The 26106-nt window shown below is 32.2% G+C and overlaps 1 protein-coding gene across 1 annotated transcript in view; it reads left to right on the top strand.

The window, feature by feature from the left end:
- The window catches only part of TECRL (trans-2,3-enoyl-CoA reductase like), a 91955-nt gene extending 72586 nt beyond the window's left edge, over positions 1–19369 (top strand). Inside the window, exons 9-12 of the mRNA XM_032633028.1 lie at positions 9037–9094; positions 17196–17281; positions 17829–17874; positions 18754–19369. Coding sequence (XP_032488919.1) covers positions 9037–9094; positions 17196–17281; positions 17829–17874; positions 18754–18881 — 318 coding nt within the window. The 3' untranslated portion in view covers positions 18882–19369. The remainder of the gene's footprint in view (positions 1–9036; positions 9095–17195; positions 17282–17828; positions 17875–18753) is intronic.
- The last annotated feature ends 6737 nt before the right edge of the window (positions 19370–26106 follow it).

Below are 26106 nucleotides of genomic sequence, written 5' to 3'. Positions count from 1 at the left end.
GTTCTTCCTCCTCATACACGCCTTTATTAGTCAGTGCTATTTTATACATTATCCACTGGAAAACATTTATTAAATAATAACAAGAAGAATTAGGCAAATAGGAAAACTTTATCACAGTTGCTGTCTTATAGGAGCCAAGGCACCAAACTACACAAATACCAATTAATAGTAGCATAGACTATGTCCAATACAGACGTACTAGGTAAATGTAAGAACTTTAATTTCAAAGCAACATAAGTTCCACTGTGACTCTGTTAAAATTGTAAATTGTGATGACAAATTTCAAAGGTCTTCTAGCATAACCCTCCCAGACTTCAGACAAGACTACAAAGCCACAGTAATCAAAACAGCATGGTACTGGCACAAAAACATATAGATCAATGCAACAGAACAGAGAACCCAGAAATAAGCTCCCACACCTACAGTCAATTAATCTTCGACAAAGGAGGCAAGAATGTATAACAGAGAAAAGAAAGTCTCTTTGGCAACTGGTGTTAAGAAAGCTGGACAGCGTCATGTAAATCATTGTAGTTAGAACACTCCCTCACACCACACACAAAAATAAACTCAAAATGGCTTTAAGACTTAAATATAAAACATGACACCATAAGACTCCTAGAAGAGAACATAGGCAAAAGATTCTCTGACATAATTCGTAGCAAAGTTTTCTTAGGTCAGTCTCCAAAGGCAGTATAAATAAAAGAAAGAATGAACAAATAGGACCTAATCAAACGTCTAGGCTTTTGCACAGTGAAGGAAACTATAAATGAATGAAAAGACAACCTATATACTGGGAGAAAATATTTGCAAACAATGCAACAGACAAGGGCTTAATTTCCAAGATATACAAACAGCTCATACAACTCAATAACAACAACAACAACAAAATCAAAAAACAACCCAATCAAAAAATGGGCAGAAGACCTAAATAGACATTTCTCCAAAGAAGACATACAGATGGCCAAAAAGCACATGAAAAGATGTTCAACATTGCTAATTATTAAAGAAACACAAATGAAAACTACAATTATGTATCACTTCACACCATTCAGAATGACAACCATTCAAAAGTCTACAAATAACAAATGTTGGAGAGGGTGTGGAGAAAAGGGAACCCTCCTACACTGTTGGTAGGAATGTAAATTAGTGCAGCCACTAGGGAAAACAGTATGGAGGTTCCTTAAAAACCTAAAAATAGAGGTACCATATGATCCAACAATGCCACTCCTGGGCATGTATCTGGAGAAAACTCTAATTCGAAAAGATACCTGCACCCAATGTTCACAGTGGCACTATTTACAATAGCTAAGACATGGAAGCAAACTAAGTGTCTATTGACAGATGAATGGATAACAAAGATGTGGTATATATAATGGAATATCACTCAGTCATTAAAAATAAAATAGTGCCATTTGCAGCAACATGGATGGACCTAGAGATTATCATACTAAGTGAAGTAAGTTAAACAGAGAAAGACAAATATCATATGATATCACTTTTATGTGGAATCTAAAATATGATACAAAACGGAAACAGACTCACAGACATAGAAAACAAACTTATGGTTACAAAAGGGGAGAGTGGGGTGGGGGAAGGGATAAATTAGGAGCTTGGGATTGGCAGATGCAAGCTACTGTGTACAAAATAGATAAACTACAAGGCCCTAATGTATAACATGGGGAAATATATTCAATATCTTGTAATAAACTATAATGGAAAAGAATAAAAATAAGTAAATAAAATAAAAAAGCCTGCTAATCCTGGAACTGCTTAATGTAGTCAAGACACCTTGAACTTTTACTAATAAAATATGACAGTAAGATATACATTTTAGGAAATTGATTCTAATACAGAATATAACAATTAGTGAGTTTATTGAGCTTGTATATAATCACCTAAACTGAAGATTCCTACCATATTATTATGAGCATAACACCCTATAGTTCAAGGTTAAATTTTTCATTCATAATAACTGAAAACATATGTGTGAGTTTCAGGTTTATCACAAATACATATGTGTAAACAGTTTAGAAAAAATAAGCAAACTGTTTTTAAGTCTAATCTATTTTAAATTATTTTATATTAAAATTACCAGTATATAGTAGAATCAATTATATAAAAGAAACAAAGGGGAAATTCGTGGGTCAATCTTGTATAATATAAAATTCAACCAGAAAATGTGTATCCTGTTTGCAAGTGCTAATGTTTTTGCTAATAAAATGTTATGTTTGCAAAACGTCATGTTCTTCATTTATTGATCTATACACTCTTTCAACACAGAAGAAGAAAAGTATTATTCATTAAAGTTGGTTTAGCTTCTGTAGTTATGTGGAGCCAGATTTCCACTTGGTAAGAAGATAATATGTTAGAACTGTGTTGAATATGATTACAGTTAATTCTTAATTATTAATGGATGAATCATCCCTTTTGCAGACTAACCATTAACAATTATAACTTTTTCTTCTACTCCGTCCATTTTCTTTCTACTAATATTCTGAGTTCCCTAATACACTAAACAAAATATGTCAAGCAAAACAAGACACTTCACAATGTGTACATAATATATTCCAAAATTAGGTAATGATTCTTTGTGGAAAATCTGATTTTGCTGAGCTTTGACATGTGTAAACTATGTTCTAAGAAGTATTTTATCACCCCTCCTTTTGTATAAATTCTTTTTGACTTGCAACACAATTTACTTCCCTTGAATATATTCTGGTATCACAAAATCTACAAGGAAAAAATCAAATATGGAAAATCAGTTATATGCAACTCTATAAGCACTTTAGAATATCTCTCTACAAAACTTTTAGATGTAATTTTGATTTTTCTGCTGCAAATATTGTTGAGACACACTATAATCCAGGCTCTTCATATTTCTATGATCCCCCTAATTATCCTCTGAACCCAACTTCACCTACAAAACACCAAAATTACCATTGCAAAACAATATATATTTTACATAAATAATAATCCTGTTTCCTTTATCCACTCTTTCTTTCAACTTTATTTTTGCTCTCCAGAAGCAACTGATTGTCAATTCTTTGTACATTGAGCATTACATCAGAAAAGAATTTTTTTTCTTGCTTTTCTTACTTTCTTCAATAATGTACAAAATGGGAGGAATAGATAATAATGCATAAGACATGGTTTGAAAAGTGGTGACATTAATTTTTCTCCGTGGTTTTACCTCTGTGTCCTCATTCTCACAATTAGTTATTCACTCATTTAGGTTGAGTTTGTTTTCTCATTATTAAAATGCAAATACTCTTGGAGAAATAATAAATTAGGCTCTTATCAAGAAGTCACACCTGCTCTTGTAGCATTTAGCTGAAAAGGACATTGTACATAGCACCATGATTTTTGATTAGGGGAGAGGATTCTGGGAATGATATATCATAGCTTTTAATAAGCGTGGAGGAGAGTGGGGCCCTGCTGTGGAAACCACAGAAAGGCTAGTGAAGTGCTTGTGAGTATTTAGTATTTGTGGATGAGATGAATGAGGGGAAAAAAAGATGTACCACAGTTAAATATTTTCAGCAATTTGCTCAGATTTGGTCATGACAATTTTTTTCTGATCCTCTGCCAACTCTTGAGAGATATGAATAAAATGATTTACATTCACTCCTTACTGCAGACTTAAAATCTAGGACTCTGTTTTCTCATCATTTTTGCTTCTTCTCAAAGCCCCTGAAATATCTGATATAAATAATAACATAAATAGGAATCAACATTTATACCTAAATTTGAACTCACTTCTTCTTAAATAACTTATTTAGAAAACTAGTTTTAAGAAATTAATGATATAAAATTAATACATATTATATTTTGCTATTTCATTATAATTTGTTATAATTATTGTTTTTCAGCTAAAACTGACTTACTCATAATTATTTTTTTTTATTTATTTTTTTTTTTTTGCAGTACGTGGGCCTCTCACTGTTGTGGCCTCTCCACTTGCGGAGCACAGGCTCCGGACACACAGGCTCAGCGGCCATGGCTCACGGGCCCAGCCGCTCAGCGGCATGTGGGATCTTCCCGGACCGGGGCACGAACCCGTGTCCCCTGCATCGGCAGGCGGACTCCAAACCACTGCGCCACCAGGGAAGCCCTACTCATAATTATAGTAGTGATTTAAAATAAAATCAGCAGTTACTATAACCATAAAAATTATCATCTTGATATATAATTATCAAAATATATAATTATAAATTATAGATAAATATATAATATCAAAGCTAATGTAAAAGAATCCCCAAAATAATGACAAGTGTTTTAACAATAATTAACTACATAGTATATATTTATTTAAAAAAATAATATTTATTTAAAAAATTCTACTCTATTGTGCTGTTCTTATACTATATTGTTATGCTATATGTGCACACTCTTTTGTTATACAATATTTCATGAAAGCTCTATGGATTAAAACAATTCAGATATCCCCAAAATTGTGATAATGAGATGGATCAGAGAAATAAAATATTTTTAAACATTAAATCAATTCCAAAATCAGACTTCGAGTTGCAATTTATGAGTGAAAGTATCCTCTCCTATAGCAAAGTTTAGACAATAAACTATTAGTCTCATGCAAAAAATAAATTACTAAAAGAACTAGTAAAATTTATCATTCATATCATACAATAATATAAATATGATGTCTGAAATTTTTTTAAAAATCTTTCAGTTTTTCATTTTCAAAAGTATATTGGTTAAAGCAAAGAAAATACAATGGAGCAAAGACAGTCATAAGTGGTGCTGAAATGACTAGATATTCATATGTCAAAAAAAAAAAGTCTAGGCCTAGAACTTACACTCAACACAAAAATTGACTCAAAATGAATCACAGACCTAAATGTGAAACACAAAACTGTAACATCCTTAGAAGATAACATAGGAGAAAACCTAGATGAATTTAGGTATAGCAATGACTTTTTAGATACAACACCAAAACAAAATCCATGAAAGCAATAAGTGGTAAGCTAATTTATTAAAATGTAACACTGCTATGCAAAGACAATGTCAAGAGAATGAGAAGACAAGCATAGACTGGGAAAATAATTTGCAAAAGACACATCTGATGAAATACTGTTATCCAAAATATTAAAAAAAAAAACTCTTAAAACTCAACAGTAAGACAAACAACTTGATTAAAAGATTGACCAAGACCTTAACCAATATTTCACAAAAGAAGATATACAGATGGCAAATAAGCATATGAAAAGATGCTCCACATCATCTGTCATCAGGGAAATGCAAATTAAGACAACAACATGATACCACTATACACCTATAGAATAGCCAAAATCCAAAACACTGATAACACCAAATGCTGGTGAGGATGTGGAACAATGAGAACTATCATTCACCACTGATGCAAATGGTACTGCCATTTTAAAAAGACTGACATTTCTTACAAAACTAAACTTACTCTTACCATGTGATCCAGCAATCATGCTCCTTAGTGTTACCCAGAGGAGTTGAAAACGTATGTCTATACAAAGCCTTGCACAGGGATGTTTACAGCAGCTTTATTCATAATTGGCAAAATTTGGAAGCAGTAAAGATATCCTTCAGTAGGTGAATGGATAAATAAACTGCGGTATATCCAGACAATGGGATAGTATTCAGTGTTAAAAAAAAAAAATGAGCTATCAATCCATGAAAAATATATGGAGGAACCTTAAATGTATATTTAAACAAATCTAAAAAGCTTATATACTGTATGATTCCAACTCTATGATATTCTGGAACAGCCAAAGCTCTGGTGACAGTAAAAAAAAAGTGGTTTCCAGAAGTTGGGGGAGAAGGATGAACAAGAGGAATACAGAGGATTTTTAGGGCAGTGACAATACTCTGTATGATACCATAATGATAGATAAATGTCATACATTTGTCCAAACATAGAATGTATAACACCAAGCAAACTGTAATGTAAACTGTGCACATCGGTTGATAATGATGTGTCAATGTAGGTTCATCAAATGTAACAAATGTACCAGTCTGATGGTGGGTGTTGATAATGAAGGAGGTTATGCATGTATTGGCAGGGAGTCTGTAAATCTCTGTAACTTCTCCTCAATTTTGCTGTGTACTTCACACTGCTCTAAAAAAATTGTCTTAATGAAAAAAAATCATAGGTTGGCATTCATGTACTTTCTGTTAAACCAATAATTAATATATTGAATATATTTCTTCTGAAAGACATGTATATTATCCTTTTTAAAAAATGAAATAAAAAAATGGAATCACATATAAGTGGGTTTCATAATAAAAGAGTAGAGATTAGGAATTAGAATAAAGTTCTATAATTTTATGATCATAATATAACTTATCATAAATTATGACTTAATGAATGCTGAGACAGTATATTGGCTTATATTATCAAACAGTATTTCAGTGTATGTGATATACCTTATCCCTTAAAGTAGAAACTAACTCCAAAAAGAAAAAAAAAGAGAAACTAACTTCCCAAGATCAGAGGAGTTGATATATTTTACAGGTGAAACTTTTTGTAATTATATATTTAACCTAGATTTTCGTTATTTTTGAAATGTTTATTAAGGTAAAATAAATATAACAAAATTATAATTATTGTTATTATCATTATTATAGAGAAAAAATAGCCAAAACTCAAGCTTAAGAGTGTTAGAAACATTTTAGCAGATTCTGTTTCATATAAATTAGTAAAATGATTATCACATTGCTTAAATGATAAAGTTATAAGATATTAGAACTGCCAATAATTAATAATAATGCATATAAAAATGTAGGGATAACATATGCAGAAAAAAGATAGATTATGGTCATCCTCTAAAAATATTATGAGATCACAGAATAAAGGTTACTTGTTTTTGCTGTGGAAACTAAAAGTATTTTAGTTTGATAATATGACAGCCTGACTACTTGATTCATGGCTACAAATTCTATATTAGGGCATTTGTCTGCTGTTGTTTGTTTTTCTATAGACACATCACTTTCACTATTTAAAGCAGAGACTGCTTAACATGATGAAACTTGTTAGGAAGAGCAAGATATATATCTCCCTGCAAGTTGGTCTCCCTGGAACCTTTGTTTTGGTCATTGGCCACTGGCATCTTTGCCACAATGCCAACATGCTATGACTGAGTCACAATACAATCATCTCCCCTTATCTGTGGGGGATACATTCCAAGGCTCTCATTGAATGTCTGAAACCTCATATAGTACTGAACCCTATATATATCATGTATTTTTTTCTTAACATACATACCTATGGCTAAGTTTAATTTATAAATTAAGCACAGCAAGAGAATGTCAGAACAGATTAGAATGGCCTGAGATTTCATCATGCTGCTCAGGATGGAGGGCGATTTAAAACATATAAATTAATCTGTAATTTTACATTTAATATTTTTGGATCTCAATTGACTGTGGGTAACTGAAACCACAGAAAGTGAAACTGCAGATAAGGGGGAGGGGCTACTGTGCCTAGTATTAAACAATAAGAATCTTACTGCTGAAATTTTATACATTCTGATACAATCATATCTTTCAACCTGAAAACAGTAGAACTTAATCAGGAATATTTTCAGAAAAATCTGTGGAGTACAATGTGATGCATGATACGTCACTTCTAATATATTAACCAAAGTGCTTTGTGGTTTATTAAAATTTAACATTCCCCACATTGTACATTGTTAAATGTTTAGGTGTACTGATTAAAAATAAAATTGTAATCTCAATGAACTGAGAGTACAAAGGGTGCTGAAAGAAGTAAAAATGCTTTCATTACATTCTGAATCAAAACATTTTTTAAATGATGATTTTTTCCATGTAAAAACTGTGATTTTTTTTCAATTCTGTTAGCTGGAAATTTCATATTTCTTATTTATTCACCTAATGATAACTCTGAAGAAGAGAGTGGACTATTAAATCATTTTTCAAACGAATGCTAGTGTGAAGCAACAAGTAGTCAATAAAGTTTTTATAAAATCAAGCACAAATGAATATTTTAAAATTTACTTTAAGCCACCCATATGCATCTAGGTACAAGTCTATTTGAATTTTTATCATTTACCATTCTAATGTTCTTTCTCACTTAAAACATTTTACCTAGTGGCTTCTTTTACTTTTAATTGTGGTAAAAATAAAAATATCATAACATTTACTATCTTAACCATTTTTAGTGTACAGTTCAGTAGTGTTATGTATATTCATACTGTTGTGCGATAGCAATTTTAAAATCTAGACCATCTTGTTCTTCACAACTAAAGCAATTTTGGTAATATCTGTGGGTTGCTTATATTTTGGATAGCATAACCTGCTATTAATAACGTAGTATTTATATATTGAATACATACTTTGCATTGAATCAGGTAAGGTGTATATGACAGACAAAGGAAACAGTCCTATCTTCAGAGGCTACATGTTGCAAATTCAAACAGTATTAGCCCAGGAGATATTGTTAACACTGAAGCTTCCTAGAGGGTCATAGTGGTCTACTAAACAGGGACAACTAGTGGAGTGTACATGATTAAGAGGTAAGGTGACAGACAAGCAACAAGTGACTTTGTGGGGCAGTACTGCTTACAATACATTTTCTAAACTGAGCTGAAACCAGCCAGGAACCATACTACTATCCTTGCAGTGCAAGGGTTGCTACTGTGTTAGTAAACCTGGAATATATAAACCTATGCCAAATATATCTTCAGTGATATGGCTTGTCTCTTCACGCTGTGAAAATTTACCTATTGTATCAAATACAAAGCAGATAATCAACAGGACCAGATTAACAAGGCAATTTGAACATAACTATCAAAAGGGATCAAGAATACCTTCAAAATCTCTACCTCAATGTAACTCATTCCTTTGATTCTACATATGTCCACAGCAGCTTCTTTCATTGTTAAAATATAAAATTTCTTCTTACAGTTAGAGTAATAGTATATTTTTGGATCTTTAGAATCAATATATTACATGGATATTTGTATATCTAAAAATGTATTTTTAAAAAAGACAAGTATATCACACTGAAAAGGTTGAAATGTTTTGCAGATTTGTGAAGCTGGAAATCATTTCATCAATGTAGTGTTGGCTCATCCCAATCACACAGGTTAGTCACTTTTTTTAATCTCCTCTAGAGGGAATTATGCTAATTGTTATTTTTTAAAGCAATAGTTGGAAACATTTAAGATTAGTATTCCCCAATTATTGCTCTTTTATGCCTAAGTTTTCAAAATATTTGAACTATATTATATTCCCTAATTATGGTTTCTCTAAAGTGAAGTGTGCATGTACAAACACAAACACACACACACACACACAATCTCTCTCTCTCTCTCTCATTTAAATATATGAAGAAACAAACATGATTAAGAAGTATGAAATCCTTTGATGAATATCCACATTTCTTAGGTTAACTTTCAATTCTTAATCTAATTTGCACAGTATGTTACAATCCCACTGTATTTCAAATGACTTCTTAAACTTTTTCTAATAAAAGTGAATTTTCTATGACAAATTCAACGGCAGTGACATAGCAATGTTTGGGAGAACATTTTGAATTTACTGGTTTGCCAAAAGATTTGAAAAAATTTACAGTGTCTATATAATTTAAAGGTATTTTTGGTAAATCAATACTCTCATTCAGGTTAAATTATAGGTAGGGATTCACAATGGCTTACTGTACATTGTACATAATTTAACTGTAATTTCCAATAGTAGTGGTCAACATTTGGATTGCATGTTTTTATCAATCTAGTTGCAAATATAAAGTTGTGTCTGTCTCTTCAAGTTTGTTTTAACTTGAATCTACCTGAATTTCTTAACATTTTCTTGCCTTGAACAGTTCTGGCAGGCTGGGGAAATATATGAAACACTGTCCAGAATATTTTTTTCCATAATACATAAAATTACAAAAGAAATTTATTATATTAGAATATTTGTGAGCACATAAAAGCTGTAATATAATATATAACATAAATGTTTTGATTCCTACATTATATAACACTTTGATCAGTACCATATTGATGACCATAAATTATATATATGGAAATCTAAAACAACTGTAATATTATTTGAAAATATCTCTGCCTGAAAAAAATTAACAGAATAATGCAAATAGTATTGTGTTTTGCTGTCTGAATTTGTATTGAATTAAATCTTGCATTTTATTTAGAGGTTAAATGCCATTTTTATCCAATCCAAATTCATAGATCTACTGATTTCTCTTTGGAAGTATGTGAAGCCCAGATGAAAAACTTCTGATTGTCTGATTTTTTTAAGTATAGAAGCGGAACACAACACAATTTTATAAAAATGCTAACATTGCCAAATTTATGAATATCACACCTTTTAGTCTTGACCCTGACTCTCTAACAATGTGACTTTGCTCAAGTTTCTTCATCTATCTGGTATATGCAGTCATTACTTGAAAATGAAAATTTTAAATCATCATGTTTTCAAAGTCAAACTTTGGAAATGTTTATGTGAGAAAGACTTTTCTATGTGTGTGTGTATGCTTTTACTCCACTCTTTACCTTGCTTTGTATGTTGCTCTTGCCAAGTCACAAGCCAATCTAATCTTCCCTCCTTGATTAATTGGCTTGGTCTTTTGCCTCTAGACTCAGAATACTTTTTCTTTATCACTGAAGTCTATTAATTTTGTACAGAGTTTTGCAGGATGTGTCTTAGATTTGATAATTCCAGATCAATTTTCCCAGAGACATGATGTAATCTTCTAGTAGGTTGACTCATGTCTTTGTTTTAATTCAGGAAAGTTTCCTTGTATTATAGTTGAAAATTTGGTTTGTTACATTATGGCCTGTGAGGAGGGGGTGGGGTTACATTACACGCATGTTACATCTGCCTCTATTTTATATATCTATCACTTTCTGTTTTTAACTTTTTAGATTTTTTTTCACTGTTTTTGTTCATCTACTTAATATCCCCTATTCTACTGAACATTCTACCCTTAGGCAAACTGAAAATATGTACCATATTAGTAATGTGATTTTTTCCTACAATTTAATTCTTGAGAAGAATCAACTATTTTTTTGTTCCTGTTTTGTCCATACCTATTTTGAGTTCTGGGATTTCTTAACAGTTATGTTCTTTGCATAGAAGAACAGTTATGTTCTTTGCATAGAAGCAAATGCTTCTATGCATTAAAATTTTTCTCTGTTTTAATTTTTGGGGGAGTTATTTTTATCAGTTTGAAAAAATTCTGGCTTTTGTTTTTATTCATATAGAAGCCTTATGTGAATATTGATCAACTATGGTCATTTTAAGAGTGTAGATTGTTCCTGTAGAGAAATAACAAGTGTTTTTACAGATGGGGTGATTGAAGTGAAGTCTCTAAAGAATAAAGTGTGCTCTGGAGGGGATGGGGTGTTTCATTGTGTCTTTTGATCCTCTATACACTCCTTTGTTTTCTAAATTCCTTAATTCCCAGAAATACTACCTTCTTTCCCTTCCCCTCTAAGCCTTCAAAGTATTTTCTCCTTTCTTAGAAGCAGTGCCTTCTAATATGAAAACCTCTGGACTCACTACTCTCAATTCATTTCATTTCAGTTCTCTGTATCCAGTGTCCTGATAACCTCAGGTCTCAGATGTTTTCTCAGAGTAAACCCTCTTCTTCTGATCATGAATTCTTGATATCTGCATACACAGTGCACTCTTTTTCCTTACATAAAATCCTTATCCAACTCTCAGTTCCTGTGTCACCTCTAAATGAGTCTCTGTTGCTCTTGGATTTTTATTTCCCCACTTACATATTAATTCAAGTTTGTAGTAATATCTGTACCTTAGATATGCTTTAGGCATGAATCATGGATTGGGGGACCATTTTATATTGACTGTTTAAGCAAGATGTCACAAAATGTTTTCCCCAGAAAACACAATTTGATATAGAACACATTTTTAAAATGCTTATTACAAAGTACTGAAAAAAAGGGAAGAATTGTGCCTAGTAGGAAACTGAGTTATGATGTCTGAAGGGTTGCCTCAATCATTTCTCTAGGGTTATCTGAAACTAGGAGAACCCTTCTGAGTTACCATAAGTTGGAATGACTAGAGAAAAGGTAGGTTGGATTTGGGGCTCCCTGGAAATGGGGAAATTATCTAGGATAAGGCAGTTCTCTTTTGTCAAGGCCATCCTTTCAGAGGGTGTAATAGGTGAAAGCTTTCTGCTACCAGCAGAAATTTAAAAGAGACATATTAGTGGGAAATTACACAGCCTTCACTGCTGCACATGGCCTTGGTCTAACAACTGATTTGTACAATTTTCCTCCTCCACAAACTTCTAGATTCCCTTCACCCTCAACTGACACCTTTAACATCTCAGGGATTATCTGTGGTATGACATGGACCCTCACTTGAGGGTCCTTATCAGGACATGGACATGGCCCCTGTCCATGGGTCAAGGGAATACCAGAGATGTCCAAATACTAGAGGCAAAATATACTCTTCTTACCCCACTGTATAACAGCAGGTTTACCTCCTTTTTATGATAGGATCAATTACTCTGCCAAGAGTAGTGATTCATTCCCCACAACACTGGGGTCTTCAGGTTTTAAGATCCTTGTTTCCAAGTGGAGAATTTTCTGTCATGGGACATGGGTTGATTCCCATTCAATTATAAACCTTATCTTATAGATTTAAAGGTGTACTTTGCCCCTAAGTCAGTATTTCAACTGTGCCTTCAACAGATTAGCAAATTAATCCATCAGGTTGGCAACTTTTTTTTTTTTTTTTTTTCGGTACGCGGGCCTCTCACTGTTGTGGCCTCTCCCATTGCGGAGCACAGGCTCCGGACGCGCAGGCTCAGCGGCCATGGCTCACGGGCCCAGCCACTCCGTGGCATGTGGGATCTTCCCAGACCGGGGCACGAACCCGTGTCCCCTGCATCGGCAGGCAGACTCCCAACCACTGCGCCACCAGGGAAGAGGTTGGCAACTTTTTGATGATGCTGTATTTGATATGGGAAATTGTTCCTTTGGTTATGGGCCCACTTCTGTACCTCATCTTTGAAAAATGGATTTCTTAAAGTAACAGTGTATTGTGGATGGACCTAGAGTCTGTCATACAGAGTGAAGTAAGTCAGAAAGAGAAAAACAAATACCATATGCTAACACATATATATGGAATCTTAAAAAAAATGGTTATGAAGAACCTAGGGACAGGACAGGAATAAAAATTCAGACATAATGAATGAGCTTGAGGACACAGGGAGGGGGAAGGGTAAGCTGGGATGAAGTGAGAAAGTGGCATGGACATATATATACTACCATATGTAAAATAGATAGCTAGTGGGAAGCAGCGCATAGCACAGGGAGATCAGCTTGGTGCTTTGTGACCACCTAGAGGGGTGGGATAGGGAGGGTGGGAGGGAGATGCAAGAGGGAGGGAATATGGGGATATATGTATATGTATAGCTGATTCACTTTGTTATAAAGCAGAAACTAACACACCATTGTAAAGCAATTATACTCCAATAAAGATGTTAAAACAAACAAACAAACAAACAAATAGTGTATTGTGGAAGAGATGTGTTAACTGATCAAATACTGTGTAAATCCTCAGATAATAGGACTGACTCAGGACCTAAAGGAAGGAAAAGGAAATCCATTCACAGAGTATGTGTCTTTTCCTGCAAATATTAATTGCTGCCTCTTTAAAAATAGAAGGTGTTCAACAAATCACCTTGCCATCAGGTTACTAGATCATATCTGTGCAGAATGGTGCCTTGTTACAGTCTAACTGGTGTTCTTTATTGGTGACAGTTTGGACACTTGGTAGCGGCAGTAGTTATATCTGTCCTGGTATGTGGGAACTCATGCTATTGAGGCCAAGTATAGCTTCCATCCCTGCCACCATACTCCATTCATGCACCCATACTAGCAATAAGTAATCCATTACAGAAACAGGCTGACAGTGACTGGCTAAGTCAAATTTTCTACCTGTTTGTCTCTTCCATCATTGATGCTCCCTTTGGGGCATTAACATGTGGTACACATATCTTCATATTTCATGGCCGCTCATATTCATGGGCAGTCTTGCAATCCTTACTATTTTGTCCATTTGACACTGCCTGTTATTTTATGTATAATGTAGGTTGGATATATTTTGTTCAACTACAGAGACTATGCCTACTGGGAGAATTTACCTCTCACTACTGTCTTTTAGGGTGTGACCCCTAAATGTGACTCTATTGTAGCCGCTGTGCATTTTGGCTTCCTCCCACATGCCAGCCAACTCATCCCTGAACTAATCTCAAGGTCTTCCTCCATTTCAGCTGGCCTGAAAGGATACCTAAGGTTTTCATGCATGTGAGTTAGGGGACATTTTGTCTCAACAGTGGTGTGTGACATGTCTGGATGCCTGGTAATGCAGCTTGTTTGTATCCTATTGCCTATTTTCAGTTTCATTCTGAATGTATCACTTCTATCTTAAAATGAATTATTACTAGTCTTACCTAACCTTATGACTTGGTACATCTAACAGAACTCAGCTTATAGTGCTCAGTTAGGACCACATGGTCACTTGGTGTCCCTAGAGTAGAGTCTTAATTATACCAGGATTCAATAGCATTCCAGGACTATCTTGTCAAAGAGATATAATTCTGTGCTACAAAGCCATGGCCTGCTCCAGAATACCAAGGTTCAGGATTGTGATTATTCCACTGGGGCTAACGATAAGTTCTACATATTAAGTTTTTCCACCACTGATAAATTTAATATGTAGAGTCTACCTGATTATAAGTCCAAGTGCAGGAGTGCTTGCAGTAAAACTTGAACCTGCTGCAATTTTCTGCCTTGTGCCCTACTAAACTTTCACAGCTTTTTGTACTCCATGGTGTGCAGTTCAGAGGAGGTTTCCCTGGTGTATAATACACCTGCTAAACTAGAAGAGGCCTACAAGGCATTTTGCTTCCTTCTTAATGATATGGGTTTCAAGTTGCCACACATTTTCTCTATTTTGGAAAGGTTGCCCCACAATCATTTGGCCCCTAAATCTTTGTAGTGTTTATTAGCAACCTCTCTTCTGTGGACCACACATGTCTTAGTAAGGCCACCAGCATACTAGCCACTTCTTACTCATTCAGTATGAATAGCATAATGTTATTGATCTAGTGATTTTCAGTGAGATGCCCAACCAACCTGGGTCTTCTTGAGCTATTTTTTAGCAAAGGGTGTGAGTATTAAACAGTTAAAGAAAAAAAGAACAAAAACTAAAAAAACAACTGAAACTCTATGCTATTGCCCATTTTAAAGAAAAGTTAACAATTCTGGCTTCCCTTTCTACTAGAGATGGAAAATACATTTGTCAATTCAGTGGCTATATCCATAGACCCAAGTTTGGGTTAATCTGCTTTAGTAAAGATATCATATCTGGTAATAAATTGCAATGGTGGATAATGTGTGATCAAGTTTGCAGTACTCCACTGTCACCCTCCTAAACACATCTGGCTTCTGCAGGACCTAAAGAAGTGAATTAAATGGAGATATAATGGAGAATATCATACAAACATACTTTAGATCTTAAATGTAGCATTAATCTCTCATTGGGATGCAGACTGTTTATATTTACAAAAGAATGAGTGCAATTTCAGAGGCTTCCACTTGGATTTCCCCACTAGCTCTTGCCCCAAAGGCCAGTAAATCAATGCACAATGGGATTATGCAAACTACAAAGTACGTATATTCCAATTATTCATTCAGTGTCTGGGGAAATAACCCCTATGAAGCAGTGGACTAACTGTGTTTAGCAGTCCTTAAAATGTAGGGATAGTCTACTCTCACTAGTATACAGTTCCCCAGACAGATGACCATAGATAGTTTAGTGAAGTTATTTTAATGAATGATTGTGAGAATCCTTATATGTATACAGTTATTTCCATGTTGCAGTCTTTCTCCCTGGGGTCCCCTTCCATCAATGAGTTTAACTAGTTTAAGTCCAAAAACTGGGAAAGAAAACGTTTTTTCTGTGTCACAAGACACATTGGTTATTTAATCTGCAAACCACATCTGGAAGAAATGTGTGTTTGTGGATCCTGATCATTCCACTACCTCCAGGAATTGAACAGTCATAAACTGGCTTTAACCCAAATTACCTTGTGTGCACATTCTGCACCTGAAAGCCACTTACTGTAACGTGGTAGGTTCCTCAATTATCTTTCTTTTGATGAATATATGGATGCTACACAAAGATGTTTACATAAATGTTACCAAGAGAATCTGTACTATTAAATGGCGTACATATTTATCCTTATCTTGAAATGAGCAATGCATGAAATCTGCACATTGCCTAATATATTTTTCACTGTGATAGTTCAACAATAGTTACAATTTTGAAAACAACATACTGACATTTCATTATGACTTTAGAATTACAACTAAAAGAGATTCGTTGATGTGTTATCTGATTAAATCGTGCTATGGAGAATAAACAGTAATTTTATAATTCATATTTACTTTTACAAAATGTCATAGCTCAAAGTTCAACTTGAAATCATTATAAATTTGTTATCCAAAATATTTCTCAAAAATTTTTGAAAAGCAAAAAGTAGCTAACAAAAATCAAGTGACAATATGCTAAGTATAATGAGTTGTAAATAACAATCCTGATTACTGAGCAGAAATAATTTATATGGTATTTCTGAATATTAACTATACTGATATTCACTGTAATCCTCTTATGAGCGCTTTTCATACTTTTCTGATATACATGACATAATTATGAACTTCCCTTTGGATTTTCAGTAATTTAATAGAAAGAGGTTTGAGGTATTTAATATTCTCAACCAAAAATATATTCTTTGACACTAAAAGGAGAATAGGAAGAGGCATGTAATTGTGAAAACACATTTATGAATCTCAGTATGCAATACTGCTGCTCTACTTTGATAAAGTAACATCTATATATTGTTTGATTTTAAAACTTAAACAATTGATTATTATGGTGGTATTCTGTAATTTTACAGCAACATAGCTGTAGACATGGTCAGAAAATGATAGTGATTCTATTTCAGTCAAAAGGTTATAACATTTGAAACTGGGTCTCTTCTGAGTAATTTGTGAAATAGGTTTCTATAAATATATGATGACATTTCATGTGGTATATAGTTGTTCTAGGGAATTTAGAATTATACAATAAATATGTGATCAAATTTGCAATATGTAACATCATTGACATTTTACTCTACTTTTTAAAAGGAAATAATGCCTGTTTTCCAAGTCCAAATTATAACCCCTTTACGTGGATGTTTTTCCTGGTTTCATGTCCTAACTACACCTATGAGGTATGCTAGCTATGTATGCAAGTAACTGAACTTTATTTGATAATATACTAAATACATGTGTTTATGTACTTACATGTATTTTAGATTAATATATATATATGATAATATGTGTATATGTTTTGTCTGTAGATATAGGTATAGCCAGAGATATAGATGATTATATAGATTTCAATTTAAGTTATAGGCATAGGAAACTGGAATAGTTCAACCACAATTTTCCCTGCAGAATATAGAATATATGTGCATATATTTATCTAGATTTAAAGAAAATTTTATAATCATCATATAAAATGTCTTGAGAAGCTTCAGGATTTTATTTTTTATCAAAAATTTTGGAATAATGTCTCATTTTCTTATGAATATGATACTGTTTTATGGGATTTAATAACTTTATTATATTTAACAACAAAATTATTGTCTTTAGGAAAGTTATTTCTACTTAGAATTTTCCTACTGTTTAGTTTTTAAATTACCTATTTAATTTCACAAGTGAACAAATTTCTAGACTGACTATCAATATTTGTTAATTTATGTTTTAATCTAACAGATTGGATCATGGATTAGTTTCACAGTCATGACACAAACATTGCCAGGTGAGATCTGTGTTTACTGACATTTAATTGAAGTAGATACACCTTTAGGAGAAGTGATTTCTGAGAACAGATTGTATGGTACTAAAATTAGGCATGTTTGTAAAGGGATTTTTTTGCCTTTATTTTTAGTTTGGATTTTTTTAGCAGTATTAAAATATATTGGAACATTATTTACTATGCATCTCTATATAATTGTGGCTTAATCCAAGCTAGAAAATGTAGTCCAAATATATTTATTAAGCAACAAGCTTTTGTTAAAAAGGAGTGGTAATAATAATACACTTCATTTTAAACCCTCTCTTGTGCATGTGCACAGACTTGCATGTACTGTGTCTTCAAGTGTTCATATGCATCTGTGAAGGGAAAGCTGGGAGCATGAATGTGTAATCTTGAACGCTGGTCATTTTAACACACAAGGAAGTTAAATTGTAATGAACTGCATGTATTAAAGGGATATGTGTCATATCCTTTTCATCAATTCTTTGTTCCACTGTACAAAAATGTGGATTAAAATTAATGCTGCTTGTCGTATGTGTGTATGTGTGTGTAGAAGTATTTTATACACATATGAAAAACTATTATTGAAAAATTCAAGGAGATTTTTTAATTCCTTATTTGGGAGTATTTTGTGGCAGTGGGATGTAAAAAACATAGATTTATTTTGATCTCTATATACTTTTTATGTTTATTCAGCTATGCAATAAATATTGATTGAATGTATATGATGCTAGGCAATATACATGAGTAAAGAAAATTGATAGAGAACTATGCAACATGAGAAATATTTTAAGAAGTATATATGATTTTTTTTCTAATATAGCTTGCTATATCCATAATAAAAATAAGAAATAAAGAACAATTATTTCTTTTTTCTTCTAGTTGGGATTTTTACACTTCTGATGAGTATCCAGATGTCTTTGTGGGCACAAAAGAAACATAAGATTTATCTGAAGAAATTCAGTTCTTATATGCATAGGAAATCAGCAATGATTCCATTTGTACTGTAAGAAAAAATAAGTGATCTTATCTCATATACAGAAAGCAGTATATAAACTCACTAAATCAAACTTGATAAAGGATAGTTGCCTATTATGCTCCAGAAATTCACAAACAACAGTATTTTTGCTTGAGTAAAAATACAAAATGGTAGAATCTAGCTGAATTTAGAGTAATAAACTTGAGGTAAATGAAAAGTAGAAATTATCGATATAACTAATGGTAAATAGCATCCAGTATGTTTGCAAGGGACTGATCCTTGAATGAGATGTTCTTACTGCATTAAATATTTCATAACTATTTGCTTAAGACCATTTAGAATATCTGAATTTTAAAAAGTAAATATTTAAAAAAGTTGTAATATTTAAATCACTTGAATTTTACATATTATTTTGATAATTTAATTTTTTTCTTTATTGTTCAATATGTTATTGAGAAATATCAAATGTCTTATGTCAGTAGTTCAATTTCCTATATTAAAAGTTAAATATTTTTAATTAGCCATGCATCTTATTCATAACATATACATTGTATATCATTCTGAAATTATATCAAAATATTTTCTAGACATTACTTATTAAATCATTTGAATATACTATATTGAAATATATATTTATACATACATAATATTTATATATGCATATATATAGAAATATATATATATTTCAAATGGATTATATGTGATGATGAAGAGAGAGTGCATTGGAACTTTGAGATTTAGAGTGGAAAGATTTTTTGCTTTATTTTCATATTTTTAAATTCTTATGTATTCTCAAAGCCAGTGTGGTATGTGTATGAGTGTGTATGTAAATATGCATATATATTTTGACAAGGAGAGGGATGATATTACAAAAATTAAATACATATTAGGTAAATATTTTTTAAAATCTTAGTTTATTCATATTTAAATTGGGATTCTTTACATTGGTTAATTTCTAGAGCCTTTCCAATTATTATATATAAATGTATCTAGATAAACAGATGGATAGATAGATGATAGATGGATATACATATATCAATATATCCTCATTAAAGCGTTTAGATATATACATATATGACAAAATATCCTTGGTAAAGGTAGGTCTATATGCATTCTGTGGGTGTTTACTGTTAATATACGTGACCAACTTTCAAGATATAAAAGAAGCACCCATTTAAAAGCTTTATCATTCCCAAATGCACAGTATTAATATATCTCACGGGAAGACAACAACAAAGTTTAATTCACTAATATTCATTCAGCAAAATAGCATGGAATCATAATTATTTGTCGATGTAATAGGCTATCCCAAATATGTTTCACTATACTATATTCCCGAAAAATGTGACTACTCTCATCTTATAAATAAGATGCAATTACATTATCAAATTCTAAAGTTCTTTTGTGTGTATTTTCAACAATTGTGATTTTTATGTCAATGTAAAGGTTATGATGATATTAGCAACTCATAAATTCCCTGCTTTCAATAGAGAAAGACAAATAGGTCTTATTTCTAATTTAAATGAGGTATGTATATGCATGATATCATCATCAAAGTAATATGGGATTGGTCAAAAGAAGTCTTGTAGTATGGGAAAGGAACAAGTTAAATGCTATGATCGGCCATATCAACTGGGAAACAGTACTAAAATACTGCCATTTAACATTCAAATTTTCATACTCTATTTATTGATAGATTTGTTAAAGGAACTAAATGTCAACTGTAGACAAACAGTAGATGAGAGTAGAAAAGGGAATAAATAATGCAGCCCTTGTTTTTTAGATAGTTTACTTAGTTAAAAGACAACATAATTCTTAAAGATAAAATGAATTGTTAGTAGCATTAATTGAAATTAATTAAAACATGTATGAAGACAATATTAAAGTTAGTCTTTGTTCTTTTATTCCTTGGGCTACATGGGATATAAAGGAATGGATATTACTTCAACCTGTATATGCCTGTTAAAAATTATCTGCCCTGGTTGTATTAAATGTCCTGGTTCACATGATCAGTCTTCTCTCAGGCCATTTCTCCATGACAATATATTAGAATGCATTTGCTCTCCATTTCTATCACTTTTGCAGAACATACCATTAATAATCAAAAGAAACAAAACACTCAAAAGTTAAAAAACTGAAAATATACCATTACTGGTTGGTATATAAAAATATACTATGAATATTTCTTCTGGAAAATGCATAGATACATGAATTAATGTCCAATGATATCTTCATAGATTGAGTTATCCATTCATTTACTTTGCGTTTAGTAACTCTCTTCTACATATTTATACATGAATCAGTTTAAGGGGTCTTCAGGAGTAAACTACTCAAAGTAGACTGGACCAAGCAGGGAGTGAGTTTTTCACATAAATCTGCCCCTCAACCAAGTAGAACTTACTATATCTTTACTAATAAAGGTCCCATTCCAAACAAATGCTGGAAATAATCTTAAGCAGGAGTGGAAAAATAAAATCACAGGACACAGATATTAGCTTCTGCCTCCAAATCATTTAATGTAACAATTGGGATGCCTGGCAAGCTACAGTTTTGCATCTTCAATTTAAATTAAATATTAATTTAAATATTAGGATGGTAGCTAATAATGTATTTAAATTTTTTGAAAATAAGTATTCAAGATTTAATAAATTAACATTAGAAGTTTCTGACAGATATTAGATTTGTGATTACATATAGTATTACAAAGAAGCATCATAGTTAAATTAATTTAGGCATTGATAGTTAATTTTTAAATAATTGTCTAGAATGATTTTTTTTTCTATCCAAAAATGAAAACTGAAAACAGTGCTTTTAAAATACCACATCTTCATCTTTTATACATTTCTTATAAAAAGTGCTAGAGAGGGAGAGAAATCAAAAGAAAAACAGAAGTACAAAAGTTGAATCAGCTGCTATACCACCCCTTATTATCACAGCCTCTTGCCTCACTTCCCCACCCCTTCATCATTTCTCCCTAAAGCTACTACTTTAAAGGTGTTTTTGGGTTTTTTTGCATGTGTGTTTTTTTTTAAATTTCTGGCTAAGTTTAAATAAAAATAGACTCAACACATTTTGTCTTTTACAAGAGTTTTGTGGAAAATTATTCTCTAACTCATACGCAGACACAGACACAGAAATTTTAAGCAGTATCATTTCTTAAAAGAGACAATACAAATATGGTAGCATTAATTTTTTAAATAAATGAAGTATATTCTTATTTTTTAAATGTGCATGTTCAATCTTATTTCTCTATGAAAAGATATTATGCCTAATACTGAGGGGTAATCAAATCATAAAATTCAACATTATAGCTGAATATCTTGTATATTGACCTTTAATCATCTTCCAGTAATTAAACATATTTTCAAGATATTTTAAGCTCAATTTTGAGTAACTATCATTCAATGCATGTTAAATTTTAGCAGTTGCTGTACTTCATTTATAACATTTGTGCTCATAAAATAAAATGACCTGTGAATCAATAATGAGGGTTACTTATATTTTTATTTTAATAAAAAAGAAAACTGTTGTAGTTGCTCCTGAATATTAGAGGTGATTACAGCAAATGTTAATTTATAAGTACAATTAAAGGCATTTATGCAGCTTTTGCATAATGATAATAATTAAAAACCATTTTAAAGGCTGCTTAAAAGTTAATTTTCACCCAGGTGCATATTGAAGCCTATAATTAGCTTTCCCTCAGAGGAGGTTTGATCATGGAAATGTACAAAAGCATTTTTGGAGGCAGAAGTTCCCTGCTAAAATGGGATTTTGGCTTTTAGCTGTAGTTCTATAATGGTGCTTAAAACATGTAAGAAAAATATGCTCAGAAATATTTTTTAAAATGAATATAATCATAACAGATTTGTTTTCTTGAGAATATAGAAGATGTATTTTCATATTATTTGACTGAGTAATATGAGGGGCAGGATGAGTCAGATGGTGAGATTGTGAATTTTCTCTCTAATTGGGTGACCTTTCAACTGACACTTTTAGGGTATTTAGCCAGGTGAATGATTACTGGAAGAATGTTTTAGACAAATAAAACTGATTTATATAAGGCACTGGGACAGGAAAACCTTGGTGTGCTTGAGGACCAGCAAGTCACCCAGTGTAGTTGGAACATACTGAGTAAGAGAAAGAGTCATTTATCTTGGATTTGGAGAGGTATTGAAAGGACATGTCATGCATGGCTCTTAGACCAGTCTAGATCTATGTTGCTTTGATATATTATTTTAGAATATTCAATTTTGTCATAGAATACAAGAAAACGAGGAGTTGGAGGAGACACATATGAAATTGCATCAAGATAATTTCCAAGAGGATAGTAGAGAATTTATATTTTATTCTAACTGAAAGAAAAATTTTATTCAGGGCAAATAAATATTATAATGTAATCTGATATGCTTTTTAAAATGTATTATTCCATCTCATCTGGACAAATTGTTATGGTTAAAGAGATGACATAGGAATGCATTTAGAAGAATCCAGTAATATCCAAGGGGAGAAACATTTAGTTGTCATGAATGCTTTGGGTTTTGCTTTTGTTATAAAGAGAAGAAAATTTATGGGATCCTCACCACCATCTATGGGACATTCTAGTTTACAGGGAAGGATTGGAGTGAGGGCAAGATGGGCCTAGATTTCAAGTATTATTTAAGAAGCCCCTTTATTGCCTTGAGTAAGCAGACCAAAAAACACTTCAGTATCAATGACCCCTCCTTCAAAGGGTTAGTAAGAGCTTCCCATGCCCATTCACATACATACATTTGCCAAAAATGCCCCAGAACAACATTCCTAGTTAGAATATGTAGGATTTTATCAAAGCCTATGAGCCTGCACAAATGCATCTTTCTGAAAAGACTGAAAGGACACAAAACCTGATTTTTCCAGATACACAAACTGGTCTTAAGGAAGATACCACTCCATACAATTCTGATGAGTCCCCCACACAAAAAATTTTATATGTACTGACCAGTCTGAACAGTGTAACCATAAAGATAAATTGTCCTGATCTTATTAGCCATATGAGACTGCTACATAAAAAGCTGGACACACTGAGTACAGAAAGTGCTACAGCAGGTTCAGAGGTAGAATAAATTCATCAACCTTCATTAAATTTTAAATTCTGATTTTAGATCCAAAGAAATCTCCAATAATTTTCCCACCAAAATCAATCAGACTTATTACACCCTAAAATTAGGATACACAGTTGACCTTTGAAAAAGGTAGAGGTTACTCTGCGTATAACTTATGGTCAGCTCTCCTTATCTGCAGTTCTTTCATATCCCTGGATTCAACCAAGTACAGACTGTGTAGTACTCTAGTATTTACTATTGAAAATATCCCTGTATAAGTGGACACCATGCAGCCCAAACCCATGTTGTTCAAGGGTCAACTGTATATTCAAATTTAGCACTGTGCATCAAACACTATTTTAGTATCAAGAATTTTATCTAGAAACAATTGAGACAGGCATGATAATGTATATATGTATGCATGATAATGTTCAGGCAGACATCAGGTGTGGACTGAATGGATAAAGGATCCAACAAATCAATTTATGTTAGAGCTAAATAATGGAGTTATTTGTAGCCTTTAAAATACATATTCTAGGAATTTTAATTGGCATAATTAAATCCTCATATGAAAGATTAAATAAAATAGAATGTAAAAATAGGTAAACAATTATCCTGTAGGTATTTTACAAAACTAAAATAATAAAAAAATAAACCTACCAAAGAAGACAAAAGAAATTTATTTACATATTAAATCATAATATAAAAGTAAGAATACCACAAATGATATCAAAATATTCACAATGATTTTAGGCTAGGAGGATTAAAAAAACTTTTTTCCTGTCTGTTTTATGCTTTCCAGATAGTTTTCCATGAACAAGTATAATTGATTATAAATTTTTAAACAACTTTATTAAACACAACAGATTCCTTAAGAACTGGTTCCTGCATTTTTTTTCTAGTGTAATCTCCACACATATTTTCTCATACTCCCTACGTTTAAATAATAACTGATCAACATAAAATGTATTGAATTTTTCAAGTGATTTTATATGGCCAAATTTCTGTATATGTTCTTCATTTTATAATATGAACTCTCTTAAAGATCTTTTTTATTTTACTTTATATTAAAATTCACCTTTGTACATAAAATATATAGCAAAAAGTATACATTATTCTAAGTATAATTTCTCAAACTGCATATAGTCAGATTATTTCAGAAACAGAATGTTCCAGCATCCCAGAAGCCACCCTTCTTGCTACCTTGTAGTTACTAACCTCCCCAAAAGTAAAACTAGTATGACTTCTAATATAGATTAATTTTATAATTGCTGTAATTTATTCTTGTTTTTTTTTTTCTTTTTTACTCAAAACATGCAAGATTAATATTGTTCATGTAGTTTTGCACACAGTTTTCTAATTTTGTGACATCCTCATCCCTTTCAATATCTTCATCAGAACCCTATGACACTAGTACCCTGATCCCAGCCTTTAGAACTGGCAAAAATATTTTTCCCCCTAAGGTACTCAGTCTATTATGGTATTTTGTTATAGCAGCCCAAAGTAAATAAGACACTGAAATTCTTATTTCCCAGTGATAACAGGTAAAAACAGAGTTTCTTTTAGTTTTGAGGCTCCATTTCTTTGACGGTAAGTCATAATCACCTGCAGTCTAGATAAGATGCAAAAACAAACAAACAAAAAACAATGTGGAGTATTGTTTATATTAAGTAGAGAACTGTAACAACCTCTTTCTTCTTGGCATCTTTTTTCCAGCTCCAACATCTATATTCTTATTTCCCTAATTATTTATTCAATACACACCTATATTTACTACTGTTTCCATCATCTAGTTAGCATATCTTTATTTAATAGAATTACTCAGAGTTTTCCAGTTTCACAAGAATAATTATTGTTTCCTCTTGGGGCTTTGCCATCTCCATCATCTCAAAACACAGAGTTGTACCCACCCACTTGCGTAAATCGTCTTCTCATTCTTCCATTTCCCACAAAAATCTAACATAATCACAACTTTCTTTATTCGTAATTTATTTTTCAAACAGGTAGAAAAATCATATATGCATAATTTATATATAATAAAGTAATCCTTTGTGAAATATATACCTCTATAATTAATATATATTTCACAAAGAAAAAACACATCTATATATTAACATGTATTATGATAAAATGAAAACAACGTGATAAGCTAACGTTTATTGACAATTGGGAACTACA

Source organism: Phocoena sinus, chromosome 5, assembly GCF_008692025.1.
Source record: "Phocoena sinus isolate mPhoSin1 chromosome 5, mPhoSin1.pri, whole genome shotgun sequence".
NCBI classification, from domain to species: domain Eukaryota; kingdom Metazoa; phylum Chordata; class Mammalia; order Artiodactyla; family Phocoenidae; genus Phocoena; species Phocoena sinus.
The sequence above is the reverse complement of the archived record's forward strand: the minus strand, read 5'-3'. Positions and strand labels throughout refer to the sequence as shown.